This window comes from Hyaena hyaena, unplaced genomic scaffold (assembly GCF_003009895.1).
Source record: "Hyaena hyaena isolate Hyena2069 unplaced genomic scaffold, ASM300989v1 scaffold_619, whole genome shotgun sequence".
Classification (NCBI taxonomy): Eukaryota; Metazoa; Chordata; class Mammalia; order Carnivora; family Hyaenidae; genus Hyaena; species Hyaena hyaena.
The window spans coordinates 469,896-482,316 of NW_024081252.1; the positions used below are offsets into that span (position 1 = coordinate 469,896).

The 12,421-nt window shown below is 42.0% G+C and overlaps 1 protein-coding gene across 2 annotated transcripts in view; it reads left to right on the top strand.

Annotated features, from left to right (window-relative positions):
* GEMIN5 (gem nuclear organelle associated protein 5) overlaps positions 1-12,421 on the top strand; it is a 42,949-nt gene that overhangs the window by 27,725 nt on the left and 2,803 nt on the right. The window contains exons 19-26 of one of the 2 annotated variants that reach the window (XM_039257474.1): positions 1,093-1,191; positions 1,604-1,741; positions 2,438-2,585; positions 6,002-6,121; positions 6,530-6,740; positions 8,243-8,491; positions 9,987-10,149; positions 10,969-11,473. In XM_039257474.1, the coding sequence (XP_039113405.1) occupies positions 1,093-1,191; positions 1,604-1,741; positions 2,438-2,585; positions 6,002-6,121; positions 6,530-6,740; positions 8,243-8,491; positions 9,987-10,149; positions 10,969-11,473 (1,633 nt within the window). The remainder of the gene's footprint in view (positions 1-1,092; positions 1,192-1,603; positions 1,742-2,437; positions 2,586-6,001; positions 6,122-6,529; positions 6,741-8,242; positions 8,492-9,986; positions 10,150-10,968; positions 11,474-12,421) is intronic. The other variant, XM_039257475.1, reaches the window with a different exon arrangement.

Sequence of the window (12,421 nt, forward strand, 5' to 3'; positions counted from 1 at the left end):
TTGAATGAATGAGCAAACAAATGTCTAAAATTGCTTATTTCTAAATTCTTTTCCAACCCTCCATCTTCCAAGACCCCGCAACCAGGCTCTCCAGTGCCCTTGAGATGTGCTCTTATTTGTTCTAAGTCCAGTTGTCACCAACCATCTATGTGCTGGAATTGGTATGATGGCTTAAATATTTCAGCATGAATCAGCTCCTTCAACAGTTTTTCCCCCAGGGAAACAGTATCTTCAATTAGAAAAAAAAAGTATTTGCTTATTGGAAATATACCCATAATATGGTAGTTCCTGTTTTTGGATTTTGATGGAAGTTTTTGTTATAGAAGATTTTTAAAATTTTACTTTTGCAAAGCTCTCATTTAATGGCCATTATTTTGATATTTGAGCAGCTATATTTTTTTGAATTTTACATGTTGAAAATAGATACACATGATAAAATGAAAATCAGAGATTCAAAAAGAATGTAAATCTCCATCCCAGCTCGATACCCACTCTTACATTGCCCCTCAAGACCACACTATTGACGGTTTTTTGTCTCTCTCCATAAATATTTTATGTTCTTACATACATAAGCCTCTTTGGGGACTTTATCATGACTTCCTATAACTTACACACTTAATCATATAGCTTTACATTATTAACTTTACTGGAAAGTTATTCAGTTGATTTTTTTTTTTTTTTAAGGCAGGGGAGGGACAGAGAGAGAATCCCAATCAGGTTCCATACTCAGCACAGAGGCCAACAAGGGGCTCAATCTCACAATGATGAGACCACAACCTGAGCTGAAATTTAAGAGTCAGACAGTCAAATTGAGCTACCCAGGCCCCCCTGGGGTTGCCTTTTTATATCCTCTCTTACCTCCTCCCCCTCTCTGAGCAAACTGCAGACTAAATTGTCTCATTGGATTTCACCAAGGCTGAACTTCACAAACTTAAGTGATTTCATATTTTGCTACCCTTGTAACCAGCAGGGGTCTCTGTTAGGGCAAACAAGGGCACAAGACTTAACTGTGTGAAATGGGTATTCTGGACATGCGTTTGGAAGTAATTGGGCAGAAAACAGTAACCTCATTTTCTTGTCTTTTTGAATTAGCAGACCTAAATGAGGATGTGTCTACTGATCTTGAGGAGAGATTCCACCTGGGGCTTTTCACAGACAGGACTGCCCTGTACAGAATGATTGAGGTTGAAGGTGAGGCCAGTCCAGTCAACATAACCCAGTCTATCTTTATGCTTCCTTAACACTTTGTACACACGTCTTTTATGGCTGCCATCCTGTGGCATCATACTGGTTGGTTTTACGTTTCTACTAACTACTAGGTTTTGAGCTCCCCAATCTGCATATTCCCATATACCTTTGTGTCTCTCATAGAAACCTAAATATATATACACTCACTCTGAGCGTAAGTGAAAGTGAGCAGGTAGACAAGGGACTAAGCGGGCTTCAAACCACATCATGAACACTCTGAGATTTGACTCACCCACAGCCAGCGACAACATATTGTAGAAATTTGTTCCCCACTTTTTGTCCTGCCTTTCTTTAGAAGTCTGTGCAGACAGAGGTTTCTGAAACATCTTCCCAACATTCTCTCTCCTCCAAACAGGAAAGGGTCACTTGGAAAATGGCCACCCTGAGTTATTTCATCAGCTCATGCTTTGGAAAGGAGATCTCAAAGGTGTTCTTCAGACCGCAGCCGAAAGGGGGGAGCTGACAGACAGTCTTGTGGCCATGGCACCAGTGGGTATGTCCTTCTCAACAAAATCACTGTCACTTTGAAGATGAGTCCACTAAAGATGGACACTCTCTTGCAGGACAATTTGCCCATGTCTAATAACTTTCACTCCGTAATTATGAGTGTTGGAAATTAACTACTCACGTGCAAATGACAGGTATACGTGGACTGTCATTACAGCAGTGTCTGTAATAGCAAAAGACCACAGGGACTTCTCTGTCCATCAGTAAGAAACTGGCTAAATCTCATAACTCTATAGTAGAAGCCCTTAGAAAAAAATGAAGCAGCTCTCTGCATTCTAATATGGACTGGAGCTCCGAGTGAAAAGAATCAAGATGTAGGTACATGATAGTATTTACTACTCTGTCACTTATATTTGTCTTCATACACTATTTCAAAAAGGTTTCAGAAGAAACTAGAAATAATGGTTGTCTCTAGGCAAAGGAATTTGGATGAGTTTGGGTGGGAGGATGCCAGAATAACAAGGAAAGCTTTTATACCATGCCCAGGTAAATTATATTTCAAAATGTGGGTATAGGAAGGGTAAATGAAGCAAATGATCTGTAATGGGAGCTAAATTCAGAGTACCTAAATGTTCTACTTAATGCAGTGACTAAAACCAAGGTATTTTCAACCCAAATGGAGATTTTTTTCCTTACACTGACTTCTTTATTTTCAGCCATCTTTTTTTTGTTGTTTTTTAAGCTGGCTACCATGTGTGGCTGTGGGCTGTGGAAGCTTTTGCCAAACAGCTGTGTTTTCAAGATCAATATGTCAAGGCTGCCTCTCATCTACTCTCTATCCACAAAGTATATGAAGCTGTAGAGCTACTCAAGTCAAACCATTTCTACAGGTTTGTATGACCCTACAGTTGAACTACTAGTTGGACATAATGTGAAATTACTCTGAACAGCTCTGCTTACTGATAACCAGCATAAACCTTGTTGTAATTAAACATCTCAAACATAGAGAAATATATGTACACTAGTTTAACAAACACCAGTGCCCACTACCTGTACCTAACAAATGTTAACTTCTTTTGGTGTTTGCCACTCATCTTTTTCAGAACTTCTTTATCCCTAAAGCACAAAAGAGACAGGATCTTGTCAACCACCCCAGAAGGTCCCCATGTCCCCAGTTGTATAACATTCCAGATTTGACTGAATTGCCTTTCTCCAGTTCTGTCCTCATCCCTTCTCTAGAAGTAACCACTCTCCTGAGATTGGTATGAATCCTTCCTGTCCAAGTTAATTACACATTAACTACAATACACTTATAAGTAATGACAAACAAAAGGAGTAAAATATTTCTTGTAAACAGCATATAGTTTTGTTTTGTTTTGTTTTTTTACCCATTCTGATGGTTGGAGTCTTTTAATTAAAGTGTCTTGGGGTGCCTGGGTGGCTCAGTCGGTTAAGCGTCCGACTTCGGCTCAATTCATGATCTTACGGTTTGTGGGTTCAAGCCCCACATCGGGCTCTGTGCTGAGAGCTAGCTCAGAGCCTGGAGCCTATTTCATTCAGATTCTGTGTCTCCCTCTCTCTCTGACTCTCCCCTGCTCATGTGCGTTCTCTCTCTTTCTCTCTCTCTCTCTCTCAGAAATAAATTTAAAAAATAATTTTAATTGGAGTGTTTAGGCTAATTACATTAAATATAAATATTAGTGCAATTAAAGTTTACCATATTGCTCTTTGTCCCATATATTATTTGTTCATTTTGTCTTTTCTTGCTTTCTTTTGGATTACTTGAATATTTTCTTATCTCCAATCCTGGCTTATTAGCTGTACTCCTCTCTGTTTATTTTATGGTTGCTTTAGGGTTTGTGATTTTTTTAAATTTTTGTTTATTTATTTATTTTGAGAGGGGGGGGAGGGATGGAGAGAGAGAGAGAGAGAGAGAGAGAGAGAGAATCCCAAGCAGGCTCCATACCATCAGCATAGAGCCCAGCATGGGGCTCCAACTCACAGACCATGAGATCATGACCTGATCTGAAACCAAGAGTCAGGCATTTAACCAACTGAGCCACCCAGGCACCCCATGATTCGCATTTTTAACTATCACAGTTTATTTTCAAAATAATATTGTCCTACATCTTATATAAAACATACTTATTGGGGCACCTGGGTGGTTCAGTCGGTTAAGTGTCTGACTTCGGCTCAGGTCATCATCTCATGGTTCGTGGGTTTGAGACCCATGTTGGGCTCTGTGCTGACAGCTAGCTCAGAGCCTGGAGCCTGCTTCAGATTCTGTGTCTCCCTCTCTCTCTGACCCTCCCCTGCGCGCGCTCTCTCTCTCTCTCTCTCTCTCTTTCTCTTTCTCTCTCAGAAATAAATAAAACATGAAAAAATAATATTTAAAAAATTATAATAATAAAACATACTTCTTTCCTTCCTACCTGTCCTTTCTGCTACTTGTTGTCATGTATTTGACATGTTATAGCCCCACATTATACTGTTAGAATTTTTTGCTTTAACCTGTTATCTTTTTTAATTTTTTAATTAATTTTAAAACATTTTAAAAATATTTGCCCACATACTTGTTTCTAGCATTCTTCATTCTCTCATATAGGTCCAAGGTTCCAACTGCAATCAATTCCTCCTTCACCTGAACAAGAATTTCATTTTTTTTTGTAGTGTGATTCTTCTGGTGACCAATTCTATCAGGTTTTGTTTGTCCATAAAAGTCTTTAATTTTGCCTTCATTTTAAAGGATCTTTCTCTGGGGGTGAAATTCTAGATTGGCAGTTTTTGTCGTTCAGGGCTTCAAAGATGACTTGTCTCTTACATTGTTCTTGACTACATTTATTCCCATCTTTGTTACATAGGAACTGTCATTTTCTTTACTGTTTTTAGGATTTTCTCCATCACTGATTTTCAGCCATTTGATGTAATGGCGTTGGTGAGACTTTGTCTTTTTCCTGTTTTGGTTTGTCTTACTGTAGAGAGTCTTGAACTCTGTCTAGTGAGCACTAACGTTGTTTATGGGTCAGCTTGATCTTTTCATGGCTTGTTTTTAAGCTTTCTTACAACAGGTTTAGAGGAATCTTTTTTTTTTTTTTTAAGTTTATTTATTTTGAGAGAGAGAGAGTACGCAGGAGGGGAGGAAAGAGAGAATCCCAAGCACTGTCAGCATGGAGCCTGATGTGGGGCTTGAACTCACAAACCATGAAATCATGACCTGAGCCAAAATCAAGAGTCAGACGCCTAACTGACCAAGCCACCCAAGCACCCCTAGAGGAATCTATACTCTAGAACTTGTTTGTCCTGATGTCTTTACTGAATGCCTTGTGTGTTCAACAAATCAGAACTCAAATGTCTGGCTGGTCAAAACACAGAAGTCCCCCAGGCCCTGAGTGAACTTCAGGAATTATTCAGCTTACAATTCTGTGTTCTTTATCCAGCCTTAAGGAATTTCCTACATAAGCATGGCTTTGTGTATAGCCAAAGACTCATGGGACCCCCATGACAGAGTTCTGTAGGTCTTTCCCTAGATAGCTTCTTCCTTCCTATCATCCTGCCCCTCAAATTCCAATTGTTTTGTCTCTCCTCCACTCAGTAAGACTGCTGGCCTCTGCTGGGGTTCCCTATAGGAAAGTGGCTGTTAAGAGGGCCCTGATTGGGCTCACATCGTTGGTTCCTATCTCTCCAGGATGACAGTCCTGAGCTGCCTGGGTCCAATAACTGAAAACAATGGTTTCATACATATTTTATCTAGTTTTGTGGAGGGAGGGTAAGCCTGGTAAGTTGATGTCTCAAAATACTTCAGCATTGCTCTGCGTAGATCACCTTAATCTAAAATACTTTTATTCTGGCTACAACTTTCTGTTGGCTACAACTCAGAAGTTGTATGTCACTTGGAAAATATCAGCTCACCGAGTTATACAGATAACTCCAAATGTTAACACATTTCATTATAAAATATCCAGATTCTTTAATATCACCATCAGTCTCTTCAGAAAAGTCTTTAGCGTTTGGAAAGCTATCTAGCCCACAGTGCCAGGCACAGATTTTCTAAAATTCTTGTTTTCACTTGAAAGCTCGAAATTTGTCATTGGCAAAAATACTGTCTTCTGTGAAGTGACAGGCCTGGGGATCCTCAGGAATCCCCAGACCACACGTTAAGAACTGCTGACCCAGGTGAAGAATTGAGCCCAGCATGTGGTTTTAACTTCCCATGTAATAGGAAGTTGGAACCGTATAAACAATACAAGAGGGACAGTTTGTTCTCTCTTCCAGCCTTTTCAAATTGGCTATCTGTTCTTGCCTCTAGGGAAGCTATTGCAGTTGCCAAGGCCCGACTGCGCCCAGAAGACCCAATCCTGAAGGACCTGTACCTCACCTGGGGAGCCATCCTGGAAAAAGACGGCCATTATGCTGTAGCTGCCAAATGGTAAGCTGGAGGGAACAGGCATGTACCCAAACATCGAAGAGCTGTGACTCAGAAGAGCAGGATGAGAGTAAGAAGTTTAGAAGGGGAGGTAAAGAGACTAGGAAGTGAAAAAGCTTATGTGTATTGAACCCAGCTTCGTTAAGATCCATCCTCCTTGGTATTTATATAAATCAACATAACTACTGAAGAAACCTCAGTAGCAGACTCAGAGATCCCGCCTTTCTCTAGTGATGTCTTTACCATCAAATAAGGAAACTGGGAAAGAATGAAAATTCTGTTTGGCTTCAGTTCGGCAAATTTATGTGCTTACCCTGTATGATGCTGTCACTCGTTCTCTGAGTTGAGATGGAAGAGGGACTAGGAGATCGATCTGTTCATGACACTTCTGGGTTTTTGTTTGTATCACAGCTATTTAGGGGCTGCTTCCGCTTATGATGCAGCCAAAGTCTTATCCAAGAAGGGAGACCCTGCATCACTTAAAACGGCTGCAGAATTGGCTTCAATTGTGGGAGAGAATGAGTTGTCCACTTCCCTGGCTCTCAGATGTGCCCAAGAGCTGCTTCTAACCAGGAACTGGGTGGGAGCCCAGGAAGCGCTAAAGCTACATGAAAGTCTAAAGGTCAGTCTGTTATTATATGTCCTGGTATTTCAGAGGGAAGGGCCACAAGTCCTTTTCTAGTCGAATTCCAGATGAACAACCCAGCTGCACAAGCTGTACCTGTTTGGCAGGTACCCTTAGAAGTGTCCAGCAAGCCCTGGCCCTACTATCCCATGAAGCACCGTGGCTTGTCCATTGCCGTATTCAGAGTAAGAGATAATGTAGTCGATCACGTTAATTCTCCTTCCTTGTCAGTGTGTGCACACATACAAGAGGAGATTTTAGTCAGCTCAGCCCCTGAGCTTCATTGGTGTCATCAGGTCTTCTCTGAAGAAGGAGAGGGAGAGGAGGATTTCCAACAGAAATCATGGTGCTCCGCCTTGCATCCCTCTTTAGCTATAGGCCGTAAAGAAGTGTGGTGAAATCAACACTTTATTACAGGTCTGTTTATCCCTTTCTGGTTAAAAATGAGTAACTCACCACTGTTTTGACACATCAAAACTGAGATTACTTTAAAAGCATCAGCACTTGCGCTTTCTAAAGCACATAAACATCTTATTAGACAGCTTTGCTGATCAGATATGAACATGAACTTTGTAAGCCCACCTCTCCCTAGTAGAGTAACTGCACCAAAAGACAGTTCCTACCTAAATATTCAAAGCCCAAGAAAAATAGTAGCTTTCTAGGAAAGCTCCTTTCTAGCAAGAGTAGTATGCCCTCAAAGACAGTATAATTTGGTGTATTATTTATAAAATGACCACATCTAGAGAGATTTTAAATTATCCATAACAAAACAAAACAACACTTTCCAGAATGGTTATTTAGCATTTCTTTTAAATAGCATCCTTATCAAAGCAAGAAAACCTTTACATTTATGCAGAATGCTGTTCTGGTAACTGTCAGGCTATTTTGGCTATATTTTGCCAAGCTTAACTGAGAAAATACTATTAGAAGGGTACACACGAACCTCATGGTAACTGAATGTCTAGCAAAAAGAAAGATATTTGCTGACTCCTCTTAAACCTGCTGGCATGTGGCACCCAACACCTGCTGCAGCTCTCATATCTACACAGTTTGTCTGTTCTAGCACCAGATTCTGCCCATTACACTTGCTTCTGTATCCCTTAATCTAAAGTATGGATGGGGTGGTGCGGGAGGGGGTGGGGGGGGTGGACTAGATGAGCCCAGGCTATCTTTTTTAAAACTGAGTTATAAGTCTTAGGTGGCTGGACTGTATGTGGCCTGCACTGCAGTGGACAGGGCTGTAGTTGGGATTGTGTGTTGTAAAAATATTTGCTTAGGCTCCAGGCTGCCTCTAGGATTCCTGCAAAGGCCTCTGGAAAAACGTCTGTTAGATCACCTCTTTTCCCTGGCCTCACTCATGACTCACGTTGGCCAGAGGCAGCCCCCTAAAGGGTTTGGTTGCTGCAGATGCAATGGGGAACATAGAGAAACTGAGAAGAGCTCTTGAGATACAGGCACTCTCACTTCCTGACACTCCCATCCTTGTTGTTGGGTTCCAGGGGCAGAGACTGGTGTTTTGCCTTCTTGAGCTACTGTCCAAGCATCTGGAGGAAAGGCAGCTGTCAGAGGGCAAAAGTTCTTCCTACAACGTGTGGGCCACAGGCATTGAAGGGCCCTTCGTGGAGAGGGTGACTGCAGTATGGAAGAGCGCCTTCAGCCTGGAGACCCCCGAGCAGTACCAGGCAGCATTACAGCAGCTGCAAAATATCAAGTACCCGTCTGCTACAAATAACACTCTGTCCAAACAGGTACTGTCTGCACTCTGCAGTGAGCCTTCCTTAATCCGTATCTTGTATAATAAGGAAACAAGTTGAATGCCAGTTTGCGTTTCAGAAAAGACTAAGGCAGGCCCAGGCAACCTGGAATGACCCTTCATACTTATTAAGGCCCTTTAGCTCTAAAGTTAGTCTTAGATCAGTATTCTCTTAAAAAAAAAAAAAAAAAGGTCTAAACCTACAGAAAAGCACAGAGAAAAATTAGTACCCATCAACCAGAACTGACAGAGTTCACATGATTTGTCATTTTGCTTCATTGAGGTTTTTTGGTTTTGTTTTGCATATTCTTCTAGTTTGTAGTAAAAGAAATACAATAAGGTTGAAGTCCCTGGTGTCCCGTTCCCCTTTCTTAGTTCACTAAAGGCAGCCCCTAGGTCACTTGTGTATTGTTTTGCGCCTTATTTCAGTGACCAATTTGCAAAATCTATCCGTATTGATGCAGAGAGATAAAGTTGATTCATTATAGTAGCTCTACCCATCCTAAAAATGTCAACTTACCTACTTTTTCTTTTGAAAATGAGAGAAGGTTCATTTATTTTTGCAGAATACGACTTCCTCAAACGATAATACAGCACCTTGGGAAACCGTTTGGCAGTTTCCTATAAAGTTAAACATAGACATGCCCAGTGACCCAGCATTCCCACTGCCTAGATATTTCACCTAAAGAAATGAAATCAGGTGTCCACACAGCCTTGTACACAAACTGTTCGCTGCAGCTTAACTGACAGCAGCCAAAAGCTGGAAACAACCCGAACATCCATCAGCTGCTGAATGGATGTGCAAACCAGCATATCCGACAGTGGATTACTATACGTATACGTGTAGCAGTACAAAGGAAAAAGCTAATGATCTACAAATAATACTGGTGAATCTTGAAAGCATTATGATTATTGAAAAAAACCAAGGCACAAAAGACCACACACTCTGGTTCCATTTCTCTGAATTCTAGAAAAGATAAAATTTATAGTGGCAAAAACCAGATGAATGGTTGCAGGGGGTGGGGAGAGAGGAAGACCTGAAAGGGCACACGGGAGCGTTCTGCAGTGATGAAAATGTTCTGTCTTGATTGTGGTGGTGATTGTAGCCTGTGTATCTACAGAGATATATGTATTTACCAAAATTCATCAAATTGCTCACTTAAAATTGATAAATTTTCTTCATTGTACTCCTGGTTGGTTGGTTTAATTATAGCTTTTAGTTCCGAAACTCACTTTTTGTTTTAATTAAATGCATGTGTCACCGTGTTTTTTTAGCATGAACAGATTTTAACACCAGACAAGGTATGTTGCTGTGCAACTAGATACAAAAGCTTCTCAGATGGGGAAGCAAAATGGGTGATGAAGACCGGAGGACCTTCTTGAATGTGCACTGTGTCCTCCCTTCCAAGAGCAGCCAATAGGAATGTTTGTCTCATCCCAGTGATTGCGGCGCAAGAATGTTTAACTGAAACTCTGGTTCTTCCCTCCAGCTTTTGCTTCACATTTGCCATGACCTGACGTTGGCAGTGCTGAGCCAGCAAGTGGCCTCCTGGGACGCGGCTGTGGAAGCCCTGCTTCGGGCTGTGGTCCGGAGCTATGACTCCGGAAACTTCACCATCATGCAGGAAGTGTACTCAGCCTTTCTTCCTGAGGGTAAATGACCCCCACCTTTGCCAGGGCATGCCTACTAATGGATGATGTAAACACCACCAGTGGTGTAGTACAAGGAGTACAAGCATTATTGAAAGATAGAGACTAGCCAGTTGTGTCCTTTAGTACCATGTTTGAATTCTCTTACCCAGGCTCCTAAGAGGTAGCCAGAATGGCTGAGCTGTTTTCCTTTACCTGGCCTCTTTACCTACCTTACCTTACCTACCTACAAATTTTCCTAGACAGTTTAAGAGAAGTAGCAGTGTGCTCAGCAGTTAGTTAAGAATGGAGAAGCAAGTATCGCTTTTCGCCTTTTGGCTAAGATCAAGTGAAGAATGGAGAAGCACATGGGGTGCCTGTCTGGCTCAGTTGTAAGAGCATGCAGCTCTTGATCTCAGGGTCATGAGTTCAAGCCCCACAGTGGTTGTAGAGATTACTTAAGATAAAAGACTTAAAAAAAAAAAAAAGAATGGAGAAGCACAGCAGAAGGACATTCTTTGAACTACATAATTAGTCAGTAACTAAGTCGCTGATGTTTCAGAGACATAGTGGGATCATACCCCCAGAGCTTTCATAGGAAAATGGAATACTTTTTCTGTAATGCTTTGATTGACTTGAAGACTGCAGCAGCAAGAACGCTGTCCTAGGTCAGGAAATGCTTAGCTCTAATTGGCTTTTGGTGAAAGGCATGTTGTCTCATGTATCACTGCTGTCCCTGTTCTTGAGCTCTGCTCCTTGGGTGATGGGAAACATAAGGGAAAGAGGAGCCAGATTTCTAGCAGATACAGAAACACACAACCCTAAATCCTTCTCTTCTTCTAGGCTGTGACAACCTCAGAGACAAACTGGGTGAACATCAGTCCTCTACCACACCAGCTTTCAAGAGTCTGGAGGCCTTCTTAATTTATGGATGTCTGTATGAATTCTGGTGGTCTCTCTCCAGGCCTTGCCCTAAATCCAATGTCTGGGTAAGGGCTGCTCACGGAAGGACAGCTTCTGTTGAGCAAACCCAGCAGATAGATGGTGCTGGCCCTCAAGAAACAGACCCTAATGCCTCTCAGCCAGAGCCAAGAGGGTCTCCAGAATCAGACGTGAGACTCACAGAAGAAAGCAAGCAAATGCTGATCACTTGTAAAGAGCTCTTTTCAGAAAAACACGCCAGTCTCCAAAACTCACAGAGAACCGTTGCTGAAGTACAAGAGACCTTGGCAGACATGATCCGCCAACACCAGAAGAGTCAAGTCTGTAACTCCACAGCGAATGGCCCTGATAAGAATGAACCTGAACAGGTCGTAGAACAGTCCCTCTCCAGTGCTCAGAGCCAGTGGTAAGTATTAGGTGGAAGTGGAAATACCCTGCCGGCTTCTCAGATAAAAACCAGTACATGATGACCTTTGATCAGGTCAAGCTGGCACCATCATGTAGAATGCATAGGCTTTGGAGTCTGACATGGGGTTCAGTCCGGCTCTGCTGACTGAGCTCAGGCAAGATTCTTAATGTTTCTGAGCTTTTGTTCCCATATGTGCACTTGGGAATACCTCCTTCTACCTTGCTTGTTTGGGGAAGTAAATGAAATCACAAATACTATTAATAGGATAGGGGTGCCTGGTCCTCAGTACGTTCAGCATCCGACTCTGGATTGAGCTCAGTCATGATCCCACTGTGGGATTGAACCCCATGTCAGGCTCTGCCCTGTGTGTGGAGCCTGCTTGGAATTCTCTCTCTCTGCCCTTCTCCTGCTTGCACTCTCTCTCTAAAATAAAAATAAAAAACTTAAAAAAAACCTGAGTAAAAAAATAACAATAGGACAATAAAAGCTTACCTTTGGCCAGTAAGTAGATTCCCCACCCAAAAATAACCATGTAAAATAGAGAGTTGCATTACTGCATCATTAATGAAAACCACAGTTTTTCAGTTCTGTGCTATCCCAGAAAATACACAAAAAAGGGTAGTGTACAAAACTGCACACTGAATTGAGAAAATCCCAAATGATCAGAATGTAACATCCTAATCACGTCCATTGAACATAGGGGCCAGGTGGATGACAGGAGCCAATCACCAATCACTGTAGAGCTCATCTGCATTATTACAAGGTCTCTGATACAGGCATTTGCAGTGATTAACAATTACTGATTGGTGGGGCGCCTGGGTGGCTTAGTCGGTTGAGCGTCCGACTTTCGCTGAGGTCATGATCTCGCGGTTCGGTTCGTGGGTTCGAGCCCCGCGTCAGGCTCTGTGCTGACTGCCAGCTCAGAGCCTGGAGCCTGTTTCAGTC